The following is a 27,345-nucleotide window of genomic DNA, read 5'->3' as shown; positions in this document are numbered from 1 at the left end:
CGTAGAAACGCCACGAAAGGGACTATACCCAAAAATTTATTCCAATCTTTTTAAAAGTTCGTCGACCTTATTCAAAATAATGTTAAAAAATGTTGTAGCTAAAAGCTTAATGCCGAAAAACAACAATAATAAAAAATCAGCTGATATTTGCAGTATTTAATTCAAGTGCAACGTTGTTCGAAAAAGTTGTTTTTCTTTTATATTTTAATATCATATCGAGAACTAGATATTATTTATTTTATTTTATTTCAGAAAAAAAATATAATTAAAATGGTGTGTTAAAAGTGTTAAAAATGTAAAGTATCATTTAATTTCAAGTGTTTTTATTTATTTAATAAAAAAATATTAAATGAACTGTAATTTTAACGTAAAAATATTAAAATATACAGCATAAAAATTGACTCAATAATTGTAAATAAAAAAAACTGTGAAAAACTAAAAATGTCTGAACACGGTTTCCTGTCGCCCAACCCAGCGCTGCTGTATGAGCTAGAGCAGCTAAAAAAGCGGCCAGGATTGGCGCATGAACTCGGTCAAGGAGCACCTTGTCTAAGGAAGGGTTTTCAGTTTTACACACACACACACACACACAAAGCAGTAAGAATAATTTGTCGAGGAAGGACAAATATTTTATAAGGGACATTTCCATAAATTTACTTGGATTGTTGCCACAGAAGTATTGTTGTAATTAAGTTTTAAAATCTAAGCTCCTATTTTTCTTTATCTTTTATGTATAACTTTTAAATCTTTAACTTAAAACCCATTAAAATTAGATGTGGAGAAAAATGTCCTGGATTTCAACTTCATTACTGGAGGTAAAGTTTATTAAAACTATATTTAAAAGACAGAATAAAATTAAAACAAAAAGCTTTTTTTATCGTTGTAACTTTATCCAAATGGTTTTAAAGAATAAAAAATGATCTTATCTAACATTCAATATTCAGAAAAGCGGAGCTCTTCAAACCAATAATAATGCGCTTATTATTTTTTTCTAATCATTAGAGGATTTGCCATGTAAAAAATCACAATTATAGGACAATAATGTTAAAATTATCTCACGGACTTTCCAGTATTGATTATAAAGCTAGTTACTACGCTTTCTCATTGGTTTGAAATGGATAAGGCTAAGACGGACAGACTTACCGGACCATTAATATAGAAAAGCTTAGCTTATCAAAACAAATGATAACCATGTTTGTAAATATAGGATTTTAAAGATACTCATGAGAATTTGTACAGGACTCAATTTTTTGTAACCTTGCTCGTTTCACCCCTCCTTTATTTGTACCTTGCAACAGTTGTTTTCCAAGAAAATTTATCCTAAACTCGTGATTGTGGCAAAATAGTTGTTGTGTGTATTTTTAGTTAAATAGAGTTACCGTTGTTTAGAAATGTATCAGAAATATACAGGACATCAGGACATTAGAGAAGAAAAAAAAACATTTAAAAATCCACAAGCTAGGTTCAACAAATCAGTGAAATCGATAGACAAAATTAAACTTATCTTTTTATTAAAATTGCTCTATATTACCTTACCAACATAATAGGTCAAATAAGTAAAACATTAACATGTTTAAAATGAAATGAGCTTTATAGAGCAGCTACATGCTACGCTTTCCGGATAACGCTATTATTAAAGGTGACATTAAAGTCAATAGTACGATTCTAACATTCCTGAAGTTTCGTCCAGAGCTTTTAATGGTGAAAGTCTGGTCAATCCTCCTCAACACCAGCGTGATGTTGGTCAATCCTCCTCAACACCAGCGTGATGTTGGTCAATCTTCTCAACACCAGCGTGATGTTGGTCAATCCTCTCAAACACCAGCGTGATGTTGGTCTAAATTCAAGGAAATTTTGTGAGCAAGCTCATAGCTACTCATTTAGAACAAACTAAGATGACCTTTTCACTAGGAATTAAAGGATAGGTCACTGGAAGAAAAACAGGCCTATCCTGAGTGGTATGTTCTTTATACTGTAACCTTTTAGAATGAGTACAGATGGAGTTATTTTATCAACCTACATCTCTGAATTTTTATGCGTCAAATTGTCTCTCAATCAGACATTATGTAGATAATCTCTTCATAAATTACTACATGTTTAAAATTCATCTCTAATCTTAGTTAAAATACTTTATAGTTCTAATTCTTTTATTTCATATTTATATTTTTTAGGAAAGTTTGTATGAACTGTCGTTGTGGGAAGGCAGAACATAATGTTATTGATCAGTCAGATCCTGGATTCTTTATTGTTGGTAAATTATTTGACAGGTAAGGTCAAATATACTATATCTTTTGCTTAGGAAATCTTTTTATTTTAATATTTTTTTTTAATTTAACCTTTACTTTACTGTGATATATTATACCTTAAAGATACATGTATGGACAAAAGTAAAAAGTTAAGAATATTGTATTTATATATAAGTGTTTTTTTATATTTTAATATTCTTTTTGTAGACCACTGAGAACTAAAGAAGAGGAGTTACACTTTGTATATGGGGATGTTTTTGATGATGCATTTGATACAAGCCAAGGTAAAATCAATTTTTCTATTATTTTAATTATAAAAAGGAGTGTCGGTTATGAGTTTCTACAAACCAGCTATAATTTTATACTTTTTCCTTTTACGGAAGTGTTTATCCTTGTTACCGCTGTGTCACTATCTATCTTTTTCTTTTTCTCCTTTTCGTGTCTTGTTAGCAAAGCACAGCGTAAGAAGCATTCAAAACTAATTTAATGTCATTAATTGCCAAAATAGTCGGGTTTTTAAAGTTATAGTATTCCTAGTAACATTTAATATTTAATAGTGGGGTCTAATTACTTCATGGTTTACACCAGATCTTTGTAGTAGGTTCTAGAGCAATAACATCACAATTTCCAAAAAAATCCAATCCTTTGATTGGACGAACTTTTTCAGGAAGCCCTAACAGTACATAGTTTCACGTCTTTTGTTGAGAATGAGATTTGGACATATTACCTCACTGGCGATGACCAGATGCGCTCTATCTACACTAATTTCACGGGTTAAACTATAGTTATGTCCTAGCAAAAATAAAAGAAATTAATATTTTAAAAACTGACTGAAAAGGTCTTGCCCCCCTATAGCTTGGATTATTAATGCGTTTAATTATGAAACACAATACAAGCAAATAAGATACTATTCAACGTATTCAATAACATTTTGCAGAATCACATGAGACTGACTACATCACTACTTAGCAAACAACTTGCTTATCATTCTTTAGCATTTAGAATTGGATAATTTTATACATTAATCAACTTTAACAATAATTTTTGTCCTATTAAGAGAAGAATATTTTTTTTGCTTTTTTTGCCAATTGCATTCTTTACTGCTTTCTCATCATTTTTAACAACCCAAAGACGTCTAAAACAATGGATTTCATATTTATAAGTTTGTCCTTAGGGTTACTTAACTTAGGACAATTCTCAGATGTCCAAATTAATGTCGTGGCGGACGTGTGGACCTAACCAAATTTTAAAAGTAGAAGAATACAATAAAGACAAGTAATGGAACATTTGCCTCGATGTCGTCAAGATACGCTAGAATTTAACAATCACTATTGTTATTATTTTCTTTCTTTTAACTGTGCATTTTGTTATCCTTGTTAAAGCTAATGTGTTCGTGCCACTAAATTCTTTAACACCTTCCTCTTCTTACTTCCTTCCCTTCCATACCCTGCTTTGCTCTGTAAATGGCCTAGAAAGAAATTAAATTTAATTGGCTAACTCATTGACTAAACCTTATTTGTGTGTATACTTAATTTTTTAACACAAAGAAAAATGGTTTTAAGAATTTCTTGACACCCAGACTACTGTAGGTAAGGGAGCAAATAGCGTCTCTATAACAATTAGCTTTAAAAATACTTTTTAAAAATGCGGTTTAAGAAAATAAGTTTGTGTTAGTAAAAGAGTATCAATATTCTACTTGTGTTATAGAAATTGACCATTCGAAACATAAATACAAAAACTTTTTAAAAAATTGTATTTTCTAAACTTAAGACAACGGAAAAATATTTTTATTCTTAATCTAGTTTGTTTAAATGATTTTATCTTTAAAGATTTTTTGTTTTCTTTCCCAAAATTTGAATCTCTGAAATGTCAACTATCCACGCCACAATGTAATACAATATATTTGCACTAAATAAACCCCAATCTACTTCACATTTTTGCGAATAACGGACTCATCATCAACATAGCAAATTTTTGCAAATTTTTTGGCAATATACATTATACAAGGTCTTTTTTTGCAAAAAAAAGTGTATTTTCCCTGTTTTTGTTTAGTTTCATTTTTTAATGTTGTAAGGTCAATGCAAGGTTTTTTTTTACTTTCTGTAGTTCTTTTGGTAGTAAATGCATAGGAGTGAAAAAATTTACTAGATTTTTCATATAAAACAATGGATTCTTGACACATTTGGTAGGGGAAAAAAGTCTTTGGGTAAAACCAAGAGAATATAAGAAAATCACTGTAGAATAAAACTGAGTTAAAGCAAACACATTTTATAAATTCTTAATAAGATAAAATAATGTTTTAACTATTTCAATTAATCAAATTAAATTAAACTAATTGGAGAATGAATAGAAAATCAATTGAAGTGAGGATTCTAGTTCAGATGATTAACATTATCTCACATAAAACTACTTAAAAAGGATGAAAAAGGACCTTCCTATTGTTTAAGGAGGAAAATTTAAATTACATTTCTTACGCATAAATTATTACCATTTTATGAGCTGCGTACACCCTGCGTACGCAAGTTTCAAGCTAACTGCTGCGTCCAATTATAACTTATCAATATTCAAATCAGTATTTTTGTCCAGGTTTTTATACAAACTTTGTCTTTACTGCAAAAAACTGTTGCCGGATTTTTATAGTCAATATACTGAATCAAATAGTCATGCATGCTGTAGCTTAAAAAACACAAAGGGGGGAGGCGGATGTGCCACTTTTTGAAACCAAAACTAAAAGTCAAAGGAACTCAACTAAAAAAAAGAGTTACAGGTCTGAGATTTTGCATGGCAGTTGCTTTATAGGGTTACAATATGGAACAGTGAAGAAACGGCGGTGCAACAGCCGAAAACCGCCGAGAAATTGCAAAAAAAAATTCGGCGGGAAACGGCGGTTTTCGGCGGTTACGCCGCCGTTTCTTCACAGTTCCATATTGTACCCCTATAAAGCAATTGCCATGCAAAATCTCAGACCTGTAACTCTTTTTTTAGTCGAGTTCCTTTGTTGTCTTTTAGTTTTGGTTTCAAAAAGTGGCACATCCGCCTCCCCCCTTTGAGTTTAAACTAATCATTGCGACTAATTATATAAAAAAAATCCTGGTTAGATATGATTAAAATAATATTATATTTCTGAATATTTTTCTTTGTAAGCATTACCTACTCAATATATTTGCAAGAATATATCATTTTAAAAGCATAAATATTCTGACGTTAAAAAATCCGTAAAAAGTTTTTGTGTTACTGACTTGTATTGGTTGTATTAAAAAGTTATGTGATTGCAGCTTTTATGGACTGATTGTTTTCTAGTGGTTATACCATTTCAAACAGGACTTAAATTTTATTTTTTTATTATTTTAAATGAGTAATATTTTTTTATTTTTAACTTCATAGATAAAATAAAAGTAAAGATAATTTGGCTGTTTGTGTTTAAGATTTTATTTGTTTGTTAGTTTGTAAGATTTTCCCTACTATTTTCATTCTTGTTTATAAATGATAATTTCTATTCTTCAAAAGAAAAGAGCTGCTTTTTAAGGATTATAAATTTCAAATTTGGCTGCATTGAAAGAATAAATTAAACAACTACCTGCTTCAAGTGGTAGTGACCCATTTCGTCTGTTAGCAAATTGGTTCTGTTGTTTATTAGAGACTCAGCTGTGTTCTATTCATATTTTCTATTCTATTCATATTAGCTAATATCAAAAACCCAATGCCAAATCGGGACATGGTCACCACCCCGTGTGCAGAGTTACATATAGCTCATGCCCCCGCTATTCTTTTCATTTAATCTCAAATTACTACATATTTTGATTTAGCGAGAACAAGACTGAATTGTAGAGTAGCCCTGTAGAAAAATATTGGAAATCATGCAATTGTTGAGTTATATTATCTAGTTATACATTGTACAATTACATTCGCTTTGCTTCCACTTTCTTAGGACAATGAAAAATAGCAAAGTTCTCTTTAAAAAATTGAGGCCTTGTAACTTATATCTTTTTAAAAAGTAGTTTAACCTTTTTCATGTTTTTCGTTTCCTCTGGGAAACTCATTCTTTACTCTTTTCCTTTCGTACACTGCTTCTTAACTCTTTTTGTGTTTCCACCAAGCCACGTAAATAAAACAAAAAATTGGCTTATAATAGAACAGCATATAAGTGAAAAAGTGTAACTAACAAAAACATTAAACATATTCTTACTTTTAGGATCTTTATTTTTGAAAATCAAAATAGTTTTCCGAATGTATCATCATCAATTACTGTTCATATTTTTGCATTACATTGTCTTGAAGTAAATGGGAAAGAAAAAATCATGAGATGAGAAGAATACGTGGGGTGGGGGGCAGTACACAGTGAGTGCATGAATTTTTCTATGCATTGTATTATAGTATTCAGCCTTTCACAACTTAACCTCTGAGCTCAACCTTTCTTTCTCTTTCACAAAAATGTCTTCATACCCTCCCTCTCCTCTCCCTTTTATATCAGAATTTTTTGTTTTATTGTATTATACAGTGGGTGGAGTTTCCTATTTGACTTCTTTTATTTTATAATTGACAATGTAATAGTAGACAGATTTTTTAGAAATTTAGATTTAATTTTATAAAGTTCCATCAATTACAAGCACAGTTACCTTTGACATTTGCACTCTAAAGAACTAAAGATCAATTTATAGATGAGGTTGAAAAACTTTTAGAGAGGCTTCACTACCAAAAACTGTTGTTGTATATTCTTTTTCAATTTTTCTCTGTTTTCTCTTTCATTTGTCTATCCATCAATGGAAATGAAATTAAAATGTCATTATTATTACTTTTTATTAGTAAAAGAATGATTGTTTATTAAATCAAAATCATGCAGAATTAGTTTGCAAATATGTTCTTCAATTTTACAATAAGATTTTTGTGAGGTTGTTCGTAGGATGTCGAAACATTTCAATATATAAGACAGTTGATTTAATGCTTTTATGTAGCTAGGTTGCCTCAAAATTTTAGTTCAGACTTATGCAAAATATTTTGTTTCTTCAATATTAAAAGTAGTACTTCTTAATCAATATTTAATTTTGTTTGTCCCTTGTCTGAGTTAAGAGCTTTATCTGATTTTGTCATCCTTATTTAAAGTGGAAATCAAGAAGAAATATTGAACCTAAAGAAACCCTTTTTGACTCTAAATCAAAATCTTTTATAACAATAACTCGTCTAGATATTGTAATAATTCCTTGTTTAGATAATAATTACAATATAATATAGTACAAAAAACTTCATTTTGTTTCAAAATCATAGGTTCGACAGAAAAAAAGCAAACAAATTACCTTTTCCATAAAGAAAATTATCCCGTCTACATTATACATTTTATTATTTGTATTTATTTATCATGATTTACATTTTTCAGCTGGCAAGGCGATAAAACTTGACTGGGTACCGCCAGGAACTGCCAGCAATGTCGTGGCAAAATACCTTAAATCTATGCCCCAACAGTACGTCTCTATACAGGTCAGTTGGACAAAGTAATTACTATAGAGTAGCTGCTCTAATGTACATTACTATCTTCATATTACATAATTGGCAAAAATAAATAATTTAGCTGATAAGTTTGTTTTTAAAATACGTAATTATATGGTATGATAAACAATAATTAATAAATATTAATTTGTTTATTTTTTAATATTGATGCAGTTTTAATTGACGTTATAAAATCAAGCAAAACATTTAATATTTTTAACTAATTTATATATTTAATCTAAAATTGAGATACCAACTTTAAAAATTTTCAAACAATCGGACATGCAAAAAAAAGAGCAATAGAAGGATATCGATGATTATTATCATACTCAATGTCCTAATAGGATAATTTCAAGAGATGAATATTAGGTAGCTTAGCCTAAGAAATCTAATTGAAAACGCCTAGTGACAAAAAATGTCTGTTTAATGCAAATTTTTGCACTAGCTTATTATTAATCTAATTTCTAGGTCATTGTATATTATTAGCAACTACATATACATCGAATATTATATTATTTTTAATATATATACTTTTAAACTACTAGAGGTTGTGCTTCTTTCTTCTAGATTCTTCGCCACATTATTGGTTAGAAGGGGGGGGGGGGGTATCAGCAATTCTGCAATTTTAGCCAAAAAATCATTAAAGTTTTCATTTAAGAAAAAAATTTTATAATTTGCTCAATAGAACTAGATTATTAACTTACGAAGAACTAGATATAATATTTATCACTAAACAATTTTACTCAAATTAAATACATAATTATTTTTTATTTTGCTTTTTTCCAGGGATCTGAGGGTGCACAACGACGAAAGAAACAGTTGGAGAAACAATTTCCCATCCATGATGTTGAACCAACAAATTGTCATGAACTAACTACAAAGGAAATAGAAACGTAAGTACATTTGGCCTAAAACTGCAATAAAGTACAATGACTTCATTTAGAAAATAGGCAGATAATTTTCCTCAAGTAAGTCACTTAGATCTTGAAAATCCTTCTAAAAAAAAAAACATGTTCTGTGTCTGTTGTTGTGTATTAAAGAATCACCATTCCAAGAGAAATCGCCCTTACAACAAAATGACCCTTCGCAAATATTTTTTTACGTCTTTTTGAAATTAAAATTAAATGTTGAGGGGAGGAGGTCGACTAACCCTTCCCCCCCTCCCCATCTCAAGTGTCTTTATTATTGAACATGAAAAATACTTTAGTAGTTACTTAAATCATTCAAATTAAATGAAAATAGTACAGAATTTTATTTAAAATAATGTTACATAAATTATAATATTCAAATTATTTGATATTGAAATTATTGAAGGTCATCTGTTACACAAGTGTGCTAATACAACACTAATACGAATATGAATTTCATTAATGCATAAAAAACAATCAAGGAAAAAGGGATTGAATCATTGAAAAAACAGTTCCACCTTGGATTGTCAAAAAAGCATCTTGAAATTTCAATGTGAATTATTGGCGATTCCCCTTATAATGCTTAGTTGAGCATAGAAATCCCCACCTTTTTCAAATATAGATTGAAAATAAGGGGGGAGTTTGTGTATTTTTGTTATACTCCAGGTTAGGTTATATTGGGTACAGGGTAGCTCTGTAAGGTTATATTGGGTACAGGGTAGCTCTGTAAGGTTATATTGGGTACAGGGTAGCTCTGTGAGGTTATATTGGGTACAGGGTAGCTCTGTAAGGTTATATTGGGTACAGGGTAGCTCTGTGAGGTTATATTGGGTACAGGGTAGCTCTGTGAGGTTATATTGGGTACAGGGTAGCTCTGTGAGGTTATATTGGGTACAGGGTAGCTCTGTGAGGTTATGGCCCCATGCAGGATTAGTCATAAAGTAAAAATCTACAACCCCTCCCTGGCCACCTGGCTAACCTCCTCCCTTATATTTAAACTATTAAAAAATTTGGGAGAAGGTTCTGTGCTCGTTTAGGTCTTTGAGGGAAAGCACCAGATTATTTAAATCTTGAATACATATTCATATGTTTTTGTGCCGTTATTTGCAATCTCGGTTCATTTTTAAAAATTCTAGATAAATTCAATTAAATTCAACTGTACAAGTAAAATGCCTTATTTGATTTAATTTTCATATTTCCAAAGAAAGGGATAATCTGATGGAGTCAAGCCTACAAGGGATATTGAACCTGAAGTATAATTATTTGTGAATAACAATGTTTTCTCCGTCTAAATGTTTGTATGTCTAAATTTATAAAAAAAAAAACGATTTATGGGGCATAGAAATATCATTTAATACGTGAAAAATTAATATGCAATATCCCTAAATTTGAAGTTATCTTATCTTAGATAAAAATTTGGGACTAATTTCAAATATTAAATTCAAATTCAATTTGGAATTTTAATTTTTTTCTGCATTTAAATACTTTTTTATTATATTATTATCACAAAATTTTACTTTTTAATCCCTATCATATAGTTGCTCTGAATTAAAATTTTATTTTAATTCTAAAATTAATTGCAAATTTTATATAATAAACAATTTGATAGGAAACCCTTCAATTTAATCAACTTTAATCTCTGATCTGACAATTCTCAAATCTTTCATATATACAAATTTGATTACACAATTATGTGTATTTGTCACATATATGTTTATTGTAAATTTTAATTAAGTTTGAGAAAATGAAGTAAACAAGGACTTATGTTTACGAAAATAAAGGCATATTAGGCTAAATTAATTTATACATTTTTGCAATAACTTTTTGGCGTCAAACCGTTTATTTATCTTCTCCTTCTGTTAAAAGTCCTCTCTAACCACAAAACAAACCAAAGAATTGAATGTAGAGTAGCTTCTTCCCATAAATCTACAAGAATGTATATTTGTTAGATTACAAATTTAATCTTAGATTTAAGAAAGATTATATTTCACATGTAAATATTATACAACTAGATGAATGTCACTTTTTTATTAGAAAAAAATCTTTTTAGATGCAATTTTGAACATAAGTATTTTACATAATATTATTTTATTTATAACTTAACAAGGATGACAACATCCATAAGTAGCGAAGCACAAAAAATTGTGGATGGGAATACGTAGAAGTAGATTTAAAGTGTATTTATTAAAATCAAGAATAGATTTATTGGAGAAAATAAACACGAAACCTTGTTTTATTTTGTATGATGAAGACGGTTAAAGTAAATTACATACTAGATGCACATAACAATGGGGGAAAAAAATTTGAAACTGTTAATGCAAAAAAGTTTTAAAATTGGACCAAAAATACCAAAGATATGGGGAAATATGTCAAACATATAAAAATAGCCAAAAACCTGCTAAAAGGCAGTTTGGCCGCCATTGTTTCTTTTCTTAAAACACCAGAAATTTAATGTTAATATCTTTAACTGAAAATTTTTTGAAAAATGGACTATAAACACCAAAGATGTGGGTAAAAATGTGATAAATTCAAAAATAGCCAAAAACCTGCAAAAAGACAGTCTGACAGTCATTGTTGTTTTCTTCAAATGACAGGAAATTTAATTTTGATATCTTTAACTGAAAAAATTTCGAAAATCGGACCATAAACACCAAAGATATGGGGAAAATGTGAAAAATATAAAAATAGCCAAAAACCTGCAAAAAGGCAGTCTGACCGTCATTGTTGTTTTCTTCGAATGACGGGAAATTTAATTTTGATATCTTTAACTGAAAAAAATTTGAAAATCGGACCATAAACACCAAAGATATGGGGAAAATTTGGAAAATATAAAAAATAGCCTAAAACCTGCTAAAAAGCAGTCCGACCGCCATTGATGTTTTATAGTTAATTGTGCTCCTTAATGATGGGAATGTTGTCAAAAAATTTTAGCTCTCTATTTTTTATAGGAGCCGAGAAAATCACGTTTCCCCCAATTCATTAATTACGGACGGACGGACAGACGGACGGACGGACGGACAGACGGACAGACGGACGGACGGACGGACGGACATTGTGAATTATAGAGTAGCTTCGCTACTAACAACAATAATAAATAAGGAAAGGTAGAGTATTTAAAGCGTTATTTTAATTGAAAAAATGTTACCTTTTACTTTAGGTGTATACATAAGCAACAAAATCACAAAGGTTTCGTCATAGAAGCTAACTCTAAATACTGAAAAAAAGGGGGGGAGGTGAGAGGGAGGCATTAATGTTAAAAAATTTAAAACAGGAGTAGATTGCTAAAACTTGACATGAAAAATATTTTAATTTTTTACAACATGGTTTTGGATAGAAACTGCGACCAAACCGCAGCTCTCTTCGAATACCGACGGTGGTTTCGCCGCCGTTTCTCCACAATTCCATATTTCACCCAATAGAGCAATTGTCATAACAAATTTGTATTTATGTTTTTTATTGTCTTTAAATAAGATGTGGAGAAGCTTTGCTCTATAAAATTAGTTATCTACATTATGCATGGTTTCTAGGTACTTAAAAACCAATAACATTTAGGTTATACATCAATTATGTTTACGAAAATCACTTTTTAGATTCGGGTCTTTAAAGTATTTTGTAACAGATTTTGAATTAAGTTGAATATTCTTCTTATTTTAAAGTGTTCTGCTAGAGTAAATTTTATATATTATTTAATCTTAACATTAATTATTACCTAAACCTTACAACAAAGATAGAATTTTTATGTATATTTTCTGTTTAGATAAGATTTTTAATATAAATAACACTCCATCTAAATTTTTTTTCTAATGCCAGCGTGATTTCATTTTGGGTAAAAAATAAATCTTTATGTTTTTAAAAACCGCCACTTCTAAATTTCATGGAAGTTAGGGCATGTAATCACATAATTGGGGTAGGCCTACAAAATTACAATTTTTACATACTTTGTTTTAGGAATAGTTAAAATATTAACTATTGATATATTAAATATTAATCTATCAAAGAAATAGAAATTTAAAGTTTTAAGATTTTATTAAACCTAATCATTTGGTGACAAAAAATTACAAATAAAAAATTTTGTAGATACGCCACTATCACATAATTGCGATCATTTTGCCGCCATGTTAGGGCTCAACATTTTTTAAACTATCTTTTTTTTTCTTTATACACCAAACCACCCGGCTTAAAAAATCGATATTTTCTAAAGCAAAGCTTTCGATATCAATGATGTGTCTGTCTGTGACATTCTTAAACATTATAGAATTATTCCATCTGTTTCAAACATAAATGAAAATTATTTTAGCAACACAAAAGGTTGCAAAATTATGCAATAAGAAGATTTTTGGTTCTATTGATTTAGCTATTCTTGTTTTTTATCAAAAAGAAAATTGAAAATTAATTAACGTTTTAAAATAGGAAAAAAGGCAATTTTAAAATCTTATTTTTTCATTAATGAAACTAGGTCAATTTTCTCCCCCACAGAAATTATGGAGATGAATAATTATCTATTATTATTTTCTAATCAGTGGAGTCTTCTCACTTTCATAATACAAAAATATTTAACTGTAAAATACGCGAAAAATATCTATCTAGAATACCTAATATTTTTTTTCTAGAACAAAAATCTAGTATTTGAAAACACATAATTTAATATTTCAATTATTGATCTGCCCTTTTAAGATAAAGATTTTATTGCAATCATACAAGGACAAGTTTGAAAGGAAAGGCAAAGCTGTTCAAAGTTTTAGCTCTTTTGTAATGAAAAGATAATTTTCTACTTTTAAATTATTTTCTTATATCTTTTCGACACGTATATGTGTTTGCCGGGAACTGAACCCTACAACACGAAGGGCAAGACTGAGCGACCAACATTGGTTTATTTACCCAAAAAAATCTTTTATAAGCAATTCTTTTAGAAATAAACTGAAGAGTAGCTACACTCATAAAATCTTTACCAAAAAGATTTTTCGTACAATGGTTCTTTGATATAATATAAAGATTTTAAACAATAGGTATCAGTTTCTAAAGGCGAAAGATAGAAATTGAGAGGGCTTTTTGTAAGAGTTATAGTAGAAAAGGGTTGGGGGTTGAATGAGACAGCTCAAAAAGGTCACATAATTTCCTTTATTAATGCTTCAAATTCCATCGTTTTCTTTCTTATTGAACAATGCTTTATATTGTACAGATCATTAAAGGTTTATCTTTTAAATACTCTAACTTTTAAAACTGTTAAACTCTTCTATAGAGATTATCTTGTTTTAAAATTAATTCTTAGATTTAGATTGTAGATGGAACCTTTGTAGTCAGCGGCATTTTAAATGTTTTGTGAACTGACGTTAGATGTTTCTAGCTAAGCAAAAAATGTAAATATTTGTGAAATTTAGGGCACAATGCTATTATATGTAATCATGAAAGTATTAAATGTGTTGAAAAACATTTTTTCTTACAAGTAAACAAGTCCACAAAATATACTAATGATGTCATAATCTGAAATTCTAAAATTTTTCATAATAAATATCAATAGACTACAAAAACAAAATACTGTCTGTTAAATATTAAAATCACCCTTTCTTTCAAAATTAAAAGCAATTGAGACAAACTGTTTATGTTTATGTATATTATATGGTCCCATTTTATTTTATATTATAGTTATTACTCCCTCTGTTAATGAAAGAGAAGTGCCCTAACTGTTAATTATACCTACTTTATTTTTATTAGCTGTGTACACATTATTTAAGCGTAGCAACTCTATATTCAGTGTTGTTCTTAAAGATTGATACAATTGGAATAGTAATTATTGTACTGATCCAAAAACAATACATGTTAAAACCTAAAATTGGGGTATAGTCCCTTGCGTGGCAACGCACCTTAAGGGGCGATTCTTCATTTTTTCACAGTGGCTTATCTCCTATTTCTAGCCCCTGCGGGGGGGCTCAAACCCTGCGGGGTCAATTGCCTAACCCTGTGGGGCAATCACCTAACCCAATATAACCTAACCTAACCTAAAATAACCTATTGATTAAAAGCCAATTTAAAATACGACAAATAGCCCCTTAAGGGGCGTTGCCACGAAAAGGCTATACCCTAAAATTGTATTGTTATATAATGTTTAAAAGGTTGGGTGATATTGTATTTTCAATATTAAAAAAGGCATTTTCTGTATTATTAAAAAAATTACTATGTATAACAAAAATTGATTCTTTATACTTCTTCGCTATTTTGAACATTTTGTTATCATTACCATCATTCTCTCTTCTTAGTAAATCATTCATTTTCAAACATGCCATAGTCAAATTTATAGAAGAAAAATAACTACAATGTAATTAGTTTGTGTCTGTTTGACAATAACCTCCGACATAACCTACTAAAGAAATTTGGAATTAATCCTTCCACTTCTGTAGAAAACTATTTGATAATAACAAATAATCCAAGGGCGAGTAATAAGACATTATAGCTGTTATGTGACTAGGTATCATAATTTATTGTCTGATTAAGGACATAATTAACATTGTAGAAATTTGAAAACTAAATTTTCTTAGTATACAAAATCAATTTGTTCCTTTTTCAGTATGCAAAGTTATGTGGAGAGTGTTAGACAGAACATAGCTGGGCAGGGCAAGGTGCTAGAGTTGGGTGGTGCCAATGGAACTGGTTTTTCTGTTAGCAATATGCACAGCATCAGCAGCAAAGCTACAGTACACAGTGTACACTCCTCTGGTTATCACAGTAGTACTTCAAGTCAAGGTTTGTCATTAAATTCTTAATTATCATAGAAAATAATTGTGTGATGCAATATATCATAAGATTTTAAAGAAAAGGTTAATAGGGAAAAATTTTAACTTTATTCATTTTAATAATTATATTAGTGAAAAAGCTTGCCTAAACTTAGTGTAATTATTCAGATGACAACATCCCAGCCTGGTGCAAGGAGGATGAAGGTTCTTATGGTAACATCCCTCCACCACCCCCAGAAATTTTGTTGGGAAGTGGCGGAGCTGGTTATGAGGAGCGCAGTGGAAGTGAAAGCCCGCCCCCACCCCCTCTCCCCAACTCAATGCCTCCCCGACTGAGTGGTATTAATTTGAAAGAAAAGTTTGATGCTATTGGCTTGTCTGGCAGAAATGGTCCTAATTCTTCAGGTGGGTTTAGAGGAGGTTAGCAGCATTTGTAATGTCGCGGCAATGATTACTGGGCGGGATTCACCACGAGATCTTATTTATGGTCTATATCTGAGCCAAATCATGCTTATTGGTTCACATGATTGATTATATAAGCAAACGTTCTTCAGACAACCAACCATTCGATTGTACTAATGAACTTTGCACGATAATGAGTTACACCTGCTTTAAGCCAAGGCATTCCCCCTACTCTAAATATTTATTTCGCACACCTTACGTAGCATCAGTAGAAACCATTTTTTAGGTCTTTAGCTGTGAGCAGTTTTGGATCCAGATTGTATACTATCACCTTCCCAACAACGAGCGGATGCGCTAAGTGGTATGTCACAGTCGCGGGTTCCTCTATGTTGGTTAGGTTTAGCCATGAGCTTTATCTGTCAGGCTGCTAAATCTTTACAAATAATATCAATTCCCTTTAGATTCAAATAAAATGTAATGATTTATGAATGATATAACTGTCTAGGAATGTACCATGCAACACCATACCTGACAAGTACACCAGGATCCAGCTCTGGCATGGGCTCCAGGTTTGGAGGCCCATCAGAAGGAAGTTCTAGGTACGCAGGATCAACAGGATCAAGCATACCTTCAAATTCTTCTTCACCATCGCCACCCAAGACTTCACCAAGTTACAGGTTTATTATTTTTTTAAAAGTAATACAATAAACTAGTGACTAAGCCCCCTGCATATGTGGGCCTTTCATTCTAAGGGACTGAAAAAAATAGACTTAACCCATCCCAAATCTAGAACTACAGTCTAAAAAACCTTATTTCTTTATATAATAGGATTATTTTACAAAATTGTTATTTTAGAAAAAAGAAATACCTTTTTTGATTTTGTAGCAACATAAATAAATATTTAAAACATAAATTTCTTTGGAAATAAAATTAATCTAAAGGGCAATTTTTATCAATGAGCAAATATGACATTAAGATTTAAAAATACAACGTATAAATATAATAATAAAAATAGTTTTCATTTCCTTTGATATTATCCGACAAGTACTTGAAAGAAAATGCAATATTTTATCATTAAGCTGTAAAAGGTTATTTAATTTATTTTAATGACACGAAAAATTATGATTCATTTTGATTGAGTTTTTCATGGAAGCCTTATGATTGGGTAGTTTTAGGGGATTTTTTAAAAGCAAATAAAAACCCTAATGACTGGTCCTATTCAGGTTATATTTCTTTGCCTTCCGATCGGATACAAAGTCCCTAGATGTTAGGGGCAAAGCTGTTAAAAAATAAAGCATTTATAGAGAAATTCTCTGTAAAAATCCTCAATATTTCTGTCTCATATCAATGTATTTTTCATTTTTCAGAAGTGAGATTCACAGAGAAATTCCAGCATTTATTGGACTCAGTCCATCCCCACCCCCCCTACACCTTGACAACCTTCACATTGGAAGCAGTGGTCAGGGAGCTGGACGCTCCAGCAACGGGCTTTGCTCTCCTGGAGGTATGCGCAGTCCTAACATCCTACCCACCGCTCCCAAACCAACTTCCAATCTAGTTAAACCCGCCAAATTGTTCAATAATCAAAATGGCGGAGGTTTGAACGGAACAGAAAGAAATGACGTCATTGAAAATGGCGGACATGGTGGACATTTGAATGGCAGTGCAGGTTCTAACAAGACTGCCAATGGTCAGGTAAAATAATTATGAATTAAAACTACACAAAACAATTGTTAAATTTTTTCGTCTTTGATTCTTTAATACTGTTTCGCATATAGATTAATTATTTTCTATTCTCGCATGGAAATATGTAAAGAAATTGATAATGTGTATTCTTTATATTTAAGTAAAGATAGATTTTTATATTATATTCAAATTAAACTAGGCCGATTACTAGGGCAATTGTAAGCAAAGTTAGGATTCTTTTTTATCAAAATAATCCTATTAGTTTATTATGATGGAAAATAAATATTCTTAATGAAATGAAATAATTTAGTCATATGTTTAAGAAAAATTACTTTTGTTATTTTAATCCATTTGAAGGATGGGCGTGTACAAAATAATTTGTGTGTGTGTAAGTGTGACGAACTTTTTGTTGGTACATATTTTTATTTTTGTGCGTTTATGTGGGTCTTTTGGTATGTGTAGTTGGTTTACTAGGGTTACAAGAATGGGCAAACAAAATAAAAAGTTAGTTTCCATGCAGCATATAAATTTTTCATCATTGATGGTTTTTAAATGTCAAGTGATGTGTTGCTTTGCATCATGACTTCCGAAGAACTTTTGCCACGGAAATAAGGGCGTGTATGAATATTATTCGAGAAACTTCTGTTTATGAAATTACTCTTTTGGTTTATCCTAAAATTCCTATATCCATGATGGTTGACGCACAATTAAATGAACAATGTTAGCGCAAATTAAATTGAATTGAAAATATAAACCAACGGAAATAGGTCTGTCTCTGTCTCATGATCTACCAAACAATTGTTTTGTCTTCTATCTTTTATATCAGCGCAGTTACTCTACAAATAATCTATTTCTGTAATTTAGTTATCATTTCGTAACAAATTTCCTTTTCACCCTGATATTGGTTTCTTTTTAGGTTGAATAAAACCAGTTCTATCCTTAAAAATGTCCAAGGATAAAAAAAAACATTGGCATAATTCATTTAGTTAAATAGAAAGAAGTTTGTTAGATTAAGAATTTTTATAATTTCAATACAAAGAAAATAAGATTGAGAAATAAAAGGTAGAATTAGATGACTTGCAAGGTTTAAACTCACCAGGGCGTTTCAACCATTTTTAATTAATTTAAATCATAACAGTGAGAAAAGTGAGATTTTATATATGTATTAAAAGTCATAATTTAGGATCTATTGAATCAAACAGATTTTGAGTTTCAAATTATTTTTATTTGTATTTGAACTGTATATTAAACTTACTCGCTCTCTCTCTCTCTCTCTCTCTCTCTCTATCGTTCTCTCCTTTTTATTGAAAGTAGTGAAGCAACTCCTCAGGTTGCTCATGTTGCTTTAAGGGTGAGTTTTGATTTTGGGCATGCACTTAAAATTACTAGAAAAGTACGTGAAAATATAAATACAAGATGTTTTTTATGTATCTGTTTTTTATTTAGATCATATGTGTAATGAGCTTCTTTACGTTCTTTGGATTGGAACAACTTTGTTTGTTAATCTGAGTAACTTTTTCAATACTCGTATTAACTCTGCATGTAGCCAGAATAACAAGTTTTATTATTCATTTAAGTCTAGATATAAGCTACTTTTATTGGAGTAAAAGGATCACTAAATGTTTTATCTTAACGTGATGGATTGTTTTCAAAGTGAGCTAAATATATTAAAATTTAAAAAAAAACATTTCGCAACGTCTTGATTTTTATGAAACCCCTCATTCAAATTATACATGCATTATTTATTTTACAGGTTACTTAATTTAAAAATCCCTTTATCTCTGAAAGATATGCATTCTTTAGTTTAACTAGGCATTCAATTGACAACATTCCTAACTCTAAATAAGTTTCGTTTTTATCATTCACTTTCATTTATTTAAATTCCTAAGGATAGCTTCATTTGAATACAATGTCAATTAGTTTGATAGGAATTATAGCAAATATAACTTGCAAATAGGAACAAAATGTTCTTAAAACAGAACCTTTTAAAAAATAAAGTGAAGCCATTTTACTTCCACATTGATTAATGAATATATTTCATAATCTTCTTTAAATAATTTTTTCTCATGATTCAGTTAAGCTTATATTTTATACTACGTTTAACTTTTTTGTGAGCTAAGCTTTAGTAAGATTTATTTATTTAAAAAGTTGTTATGATTAGTTTTGCTCCACCCAAGCTTCTTGTCTCTCTATTTATTTATAGGTGGAGTTTTCTTATAATAATTATCATGGCTACTATATATTTCTCTTTGTTTGTTTGTCTGTACTGAGGGAACGTAACTGTTAGGCACTTTTAAAGATCTAGTTTTGACTATTATTTGAAGCATAGCTACTAAATAAATAACTATATTATACAATTGCATCAGTTCTATAGTAGTTTATACGTAGCTATACTTCTTATAATATATCAACCTTGTTTATGTGTTAACTTTTTAGTTTTGCAGTAGTGATCTAATTTTACCAAATACTGCTCACAGACAATTGATACAATTAGACAAAAATTATGAAAAGATATTATTTCAATTTAGAAGCCACACCAACCCTAAATAAAAGATAGTAAATTTAAGTATTAAGGGAAACTTCTTACTTAATACTAAAAATATTTGATCACAATAAGTCGCATTGCATCATCAAAACAGTAGCTATGACGATATATTTTTTATTAAGCTGACACCCTTATCATACAGCAGATTATCTAGAATAATTCTGGGAATAAGAAATGGTTAATCATTAACACACAAAGTAACATTAACATTTTATGGAGGCAACTTGATACTTAAACCAAAAGAAAGCTAATCCTGATTATTTTCGGATTTGAATTTTTTGTAACTATAATGACAAAGAGATTCAAGGATAATATCATATATATACAGAGATTTAAGTAAATATTCAAGTGAACATATTGAGTATGACAGCTTAAGATATCCAAATAACTACAAATAATAAAAACCACACCGCCATTTCTGAATATAATTGATTTTTTTAATAAAAGCCCAAAAAGAGTATTAAAAGTTTGAATCAATAACTATTGAACATACTAACTGATAATCAGATAAATAATATAATTATTAAGTCCTAAATGAATATGTGCGTTTATAAATTTAAGAAATTTGTGTCTTCTTGTAACTAAAATTGACGTTTCATTTTTACATGATTTTCAAAATTATAAAAATAAAATAAAAGCAATAAATGTATTTTTCAGTCGTTCTAATGGGTTGTATAGAATAGTAGTCAGTAACTTTAATGTTTGTAGGTTGGCACCTGGCATTGTTCTGGATGTGGAGAGATAATGTTGCCAGGTGCAGTGGCAATATTTGCTGAGAGAGCTGGACAGGATAAATGCTGGCATCCTTCTTGCTTCTCATGCTGCAGGTAGGATTAAAACATGATACAAAATTAGAAATTAGGGCGAGAAATAAATCTTAACTCCAAGTCTCACGTGTGTAAATCTGCCTTAGGTACCTTGTAAACATTATAAGATAATTAGGATTTATCTGAAATTGTTTTCAGCCGCCTATAGGTTTAGTTGAGAAGTAAAATGTTCATTGTTCAACTTTTTATGTGTTGAGATTTGCTCGTTATGAAAGGTTTCGTGATATTTTTGTTTTTATATTTGATTATATTTTAAATTTGATTTTGTTTTCTGATAAGTTACATTATCCGTACTGTACTTCTAGACTGTTGAAATATAAATTTTTCTTTAATATTTTAGTTGTGGTGAGTTGCTGGAAGACCTCCTGTACTTTTTCAGCAAAGGAAAACTATATTGTGGCAGGTATGGCTATTCAATAATTATAAAAGTAACGAGTAATGTGTGGGTTACCTATATGGTCATCTCATCTCAATATTGCTTTTGTGTTAAGTAATGCAGCTAGTTATTCCGATGCTCGTTACAAAAATGTTATGATAATAAATGTTAAAGACAACAAACTACAATATCGGTAAAAGGAGATTCTAAAAAGGTATTGATGGTTATTGTAGTTTATTTCAAATAATTAATTTCATTATCATTTTTAGGGATTTTGCTGCTATGATGGACATACCACGATGTGCAGCTTGTGATGAACTCATTTTTGCTACTGAATATACAGGTATAAACAAGGATTATATTGAAGGCTTGGCAGCCACAGCTAAATTAAATTAAGCAGAGTTTCACTAAGGGACAGCCTTAGAATCATCATAATACCTCAAAATTATGTTTTAACTTAATGACGGAAAGTTGAGAAAATGATTAAGATTAAATTACAAAAAATTAAATATTTTTAATTTTTTGTATATTGATTGTCTTTTCCATTCTGTAAAATCAAGCAAATAAATGTAGTGTAGACTTAACAAAATCATTTGAAAAAATAGTTAATTTTTAAAAAAAATTTTAGGTGCTGAGGATCAATACTGGCATCTGAAGCACTTCTGTTGCTTTGTGTGTGACAGTCCTCTGGCAGGTCACAAGTATATACCTGTCAATGGACAACCACATTGTCTTAACTGCTGGCAAAACGTTCATGGAAAGGTTAGATCATTACTTTTTATTGCATTCTGTTACTAAAGGGGTAGTTTCACCAAAGGCATTTGAACTTAATTTAGTGAACCGCATATTTTTTCCTGGTTTATTGGTTAAACTACATTTATATGGCATATATATAAGAATTTTAATTTTCTACCACATAGTTTTTAAAATATCAAGTCTTGAAAATCGTCTTTTTAAATTGCATATATCACAAAAAGACGATTTTCAAGTCTTGATTTTTCATAACTACGTGGTAGAAAATTGAAATTCTTTCAAATATATGCCATATAAATATAGTTTAACCCATTAACTAGCAAAAAATATGCGGTTCACTAAATTAAGTTCAAATGCATTTCGTGAAACTACCCCTTTGATTATTTAAACATATTTTTTTATAGCACTATAAAAAACTATTACTGTGTTAATTTAAAATCCATTGTAGATATGCAACACCTGTCAAAGTTATATTCATCCCGAGGATCAGAGGGTCACTTTAGGAGATTCACATTGGCATGCTAAATCTGAATGCTTTAAATGTGGCGTTTGCAGGTAAACACTTTTTACAATTTATGAGCCTCTATCTTTCCATTTGTTGAAGTATATTTTCAGATTTTGAAAAAATACGGTTGAGGGACAGATGATGATAGTAGTAGTATGTTTCTCTTTATATTTGATATTTTTCTATTATTCAAAAGCATTATTTTGCATAGATCCTATCTCTTAAAGTCATAGTTTTATTACAGAAATAAATAAAAATAAAACCAGTTATTGATCACATTTTTTGTATTGCAGTAAAAGTCTACTTGGTGGAAAAATGACTCGCAGAGAGGGAACACTGCTCTGTAGTTCAGCATGTGCAGCCCAGCTGGGCCAACAACAAAATCAACCAGCTGCTGTGCCACAATTAAGCGCGGCTAAACAATCCCGCCAACCATCAGGCTCCTCTATTATGTCGGCGCCAAATTTATCTAGTCAACAAAAACAGTCAACACTGCCTAGTCTTGGCAGCCCGAGAAACAGCAGCAACCAGTTATTAGGCAACAAGTTGGGATCAAGCAGCAGTGGCAGTCACCTTAGCTATGGTGGTAGTACCATTTCCAATGGTGGTCATTATGTTCCTACTGGACAAATCTTGGGTAATAGGCCCGGTCCACAGGCAAGTATTTTATCATTCTTATTTTTATATTGGTACCAATTATACTTCAATAAAATAAGATTTTAATAATATTCGGTTATTGTAACTATCTTCATATAAAAGTAACAGGATTTCTGTTTTGTATAACAAAGATCTCGCTAATCTCTTGTTCAATATTAAGAGACTTCATCTCCTTCTAAAACTATCCTCCCAAAATTTTTCCTTTTCTTTTAAAACAAAAATCTTAAGTGGAGGGTTGACTTACCGCGCTTCCCTCACTTCCCATAAGTTGCCCTAGAAACCCTAAAGGCGTAACCGGTAGGTAATAATGTATTTCATGAATAATTGAATCAAAAGTTGTTTATTGTTGAAAATACTATTCAAATCATTATTAATATAATTATTAGTTGATTAATCCTTCAAAGAAAAGAAACCTTACAGTTGATTTAAGTTATAGATTTAAATGGTTTTGTAAAAATAATTAATTCTAAATACACGTGGTTTTCACCATAAACAAAAAATACAGGCTTACAGAAGAAGAAAATAAACAATAATTTTTAATTATTTCAAGTAATCACTGGTATTAGAAGTCAATTAAAATGAATTGAAGAGCAAAAGAATTAAAGTTGTCGCATAGAAGTTTTTAAGTTTTTTGTACCAATTCTTTGTTTTTTGTGTTTCTTAACCTATCTAAAGTATTTGATTGAATGCATTTATTTATTAGTAAACAATGAAGCTAGCAAATACTCTGAAATTTATTACTAAACAACAGACCCTTTCCTATGCATGGTTTAATTAGTAACTTTGTTTCTTTTGATCAGGTGCCATCATTAGCAACCAGAGTGTCTTCATCAAACTTGTCATCAGGAAAGCCCTCTTCGCCGAGGCCACTTGGATCAACCATGATAGGTTCAGCACACAGAGGTTCTTCATCAACTTTAGTTTCTTCAAACCCATCTTCTCCGGGACCTTTGACTTCCCCATCTTATTCGCATGCGTATGGAGGGCACCTTGCTGGATCCCCCACCCCTATGAATCATAGAAACTCTCCAGTTTCTCCACCGCCACCCCCTCCAAAGCCAGGTAAGCTAGTTTCTTGTTTCTCTCGTCTGTAAAGAGCCTTAGCCAAATGGATACATAAACTTTCTAGGCTTTAAGAGCAAACCTATCCTTAAGAGCAAAATAAATAATATTTTCTATCAAAAAGTAAAGAATCATGTGCTCCATCGATTAAGTAATTCAGAGGCATTCGTTAATGGGTTTCAACACCCCCCTTATATTTTAGATAGGAAAAGCTAGTCTTTGCATTTTTTATCGCCTAATTGCTTTACAACCCCCTGGTGAATTTCTGTGCACGTCACTGGTTGAATTGTTTTTTTTTTCTTTCTGATTTTCAAATTTTGAGGTTTTTATCATAAAAAAATATAAATAGGACTTCAAGCAACCGGAAACCTGTTGCCCTACCAACCTTTACTTCATGTTCAGCAACAGAAACCTTCAGTCCATCAGGTAATTTTATAGTACAATTCTATTTTTAAACTACAGACGACCCTAGATTCCTCTTGTGCCTACGAGATTGTCTGATAAGACAAATTTTGATAATTAACAATTTAATAAAGGAATACTTAATGAAATTTGGATTTTATTACAAGTTGGATCTAAAATCTTGTATTGTTATATAATTTGAATCATTTTAATATTCTGGTTTTGAAATGAAAATATTTATCTTAGAGTGGACGGCATGTACAGTTTGCAAGCAGTACTCGACCTGGTGCTGATCAGTCCAGTGATGGTTACTCATCCAATCATTCTACACCTCCTTTCCATAGCAGAGAGAGCAGCTACAGTACTATTGTTTAATTATCAAATGTTTGCATTATTATGTTATTCATAAAAAGGGGTGACATTCCTTACTATTAATAATTTTTGATATAAATGACACTTAGTGTAATTTTAAATCATGAATTATTAAATTCCCACCCAAAATTCCCTGCTTTTCAAATGTCATTTAATTACTAATCCTTTCTTTACTTTACTAAATCCAAGTTATTCATATTTAAATAAAAAATTACCTATAAATAAAATTATTGTAGTTTCTTTTCTTTATACTTTTTCAAAAATAGTTTTACTGACATAATAGATAATAGTTCTTTATATAAATTTGTAAATACAAACATAAATAAGTCAAAGTATTTTAATTAATTGTGTCTTTATAATGTCTTCCCCTTGTGTTTGCAAAAAAATGTATTACAACGAATCCTAATTATACTATGTTGAACCAAATATTATAATCTGTAAAAAATAAGTTAAAAATAATTAGAGCTTTTCTTAAAAATAAATTAAATTTTTAGATTTTATCGTGACTTATATAAAAATTTGTATTTGGTATTCTTCGCTCTAATTGTAATTTAATTATGTCTTAGTTAATAATCTTTAAAATTAAATTTAGAACCTAAATGCAGCTTTTTAAAGCTTCAATAAAAATTATTTATAAATATGAAAAGGCATTTAAATGTAAACTATTTATGCAATATGTTTATAGTAATTTATTTATACCAATTTAAAATATTGAATCTTAAACTTCTTAAACTTCCAAGTTCTTTCGCTTTCAATATAAAATATCACTTTAAAATTACTTTTCAACAAATCTTGAATCTTGTAATGTAATGAAAGCTACAGTGTAGTTTATAAATAATAATATAATATTGATATTGTAATCATCAATTTTTCATATTTCCAATGATTACTTTAAAACAATCATTCAAAGCAATGAAATATTTATATCGAGCGGCTTAAAAATGTTTGAAAGTCAAAAAGATGCGTGTACATTAATATTACAGTCTGTATTATATCATATTATTTATGTATTTTATAATAAAATTTAAATATAACAAAGTTAGTTCAAGAGCCAAATTGGCTATTTTCACTTTCAACAGGATGAAGAAATATCAGAAGAAAAAACTATTTATTTTTATATAGTAAAAAGAAACTTAAGGGAGGGGGGGATGGGGAGCGCGCAATGACATCTGGATAGGATAAACATTGAGCTAAAATTCTTAAATATGGTATACTAGCCTACAGCTCACGTTGTTCACTGGTCTGTAATGCTCTTGAGTATATTAAATATTCGTACTGGATAGGTAGAAGGCTGATGCAATTATTAAGATATAAAATCCTATCAGTGAAGAAGTAGAGGGCCCGATCTTTCAGGGTTAAGGCAGAAGGCTTATTTTATGTTTGCTGACCAATGCACGTCTACTCTATAAATAATATTGTCTCTCGGTCTACGGTTTCCCAGCTTTTATTTTTTTGTGTAAGTTACCTTTCAAAAATAGGTTAAAAACAGTTTAAAGGGATTGTTGACAATTATTAACAGTTGAGGCTATATTTAAGTAAATGATATAGGCTATTTTGATCAAGCCACACAAAAATAAGCTTTGCCACCAATTTTCAATTCAGTTACAAGTTCCCAGTAAATTTGACAAAATTAAAAGGTTTTTGTTACAAAGCTAGCTTAAAAAATATTTCCATAAAATAATAAGCATATTATATTCCAACAAGGGTGATAATATCCAGGCTAGCAGCATTTAACTAATATGTCTATTTAATGTATTTATATAGTTTTGGAAATGCTGGTTGGTATGCTTTTCAGGAATGGAAAAGAATTACTTTCATTCGTTTGCTGTAGTAAAAAGCAAAAAAAGACATTTATAGAGTCATAGAATATTGCCTGCAAATGGACTGAAAATAAACTTCCCTAAAAAGCACGCGTCCTAAATGAAAAACTACTTAAATTTGTTCCCCGTGTCGTTTATTATGCATAAACCATTAAAGAATTCAAACTACAATAATATTTACAATTAATTTTACATAGCATAGACATAAAAACAATATAAGATATATATCACTATTACTAATATGGCTGATCAAAAAGTTACAGGAAACGGAGAATTTTCTTATTCAAAAATGAATATATTACTACTGACAAACAATTCTGATAGATACATTATTGTAGACAATAATTTCAAGAAAATCAAAAGAATGGGCTCATCAAAGAAAAGGTATAGGCATGCAATCATGCAGTGATCATGCATCACATACATGCATTTTGACAAGCTATCCGGCTCGTACCTACAAAGGAAGGCTTAAAAATTGGCTGTTTATATATGATAAATGTAAGCTTGAGTTCATCAATTATAAACATATAATTTTCAATTCGTTGACAGACAGGGATAGTGTAATGGGATTTGAA

At 30.1% G+C, this 27,345-nt stretch overlaps 1 protein-coding gene across 1 annotated transcript; it reads left to right on the top strand.

Annotated features, from left to right (window-relative positions):
• The first annotated feature begins 313 nt into the window (after positions 1-313).
• Tes (testin LIM domain protein) lies at positions 314-26,000 on the top strand. Its single transcript, XM_080153149.1, has 19 exons — positions 314-554; positions 774-815; positions 2,172-2,267; positions 2,454-2,530; positions 7,618-7,718; positions 8,514-8,620; positions 15,198-15,373; positions 15,532-15,768; positions 16,271-16,442; positions 17,133-17,460; positions 20,705-20,823; positions 21,164-21,226; positions 21,469-21,542; positions 21,828-21,961; positions 22,401-22,507; positions 22,751-23,114; positions 23,915-24,176; positions 24,526-24,602; positions 24,825-26,000. Exons 1-19 carry the CDS (start codon positions 442-444, stop codon positions 24,951-24,953), a joined length of 2,778 nt encoding a protein of 925 aa, XP_080009275.1. The 5' UTR covers positions 314-441; the 3' UTR covers positions 24,954-26,000.
• Positions 26,001-27,345: the final 1,345 nt, after the last annotated feature.

Source organism: Acartia tonsa, chromosome 3 (genome assembly GCF_053477335.1).
Source record: "Acartia tonsa isolate MP-2025a chromosome 3, ASM5347733v1, whole genome shotgun sequence".
Classification (NCBI taxonomy): domain Eukaryota; kingdom Metazoa; phylum Arthropoda; class Copepoda; order Calanoida; family Acartiidae; genus Acartia; species Acartia tonsa.
The sequence above is the reverse complement of the archived record's forward strand: the minus strand, read 5'-3'. Positions and strand labels throughout refer to the sequence as shown.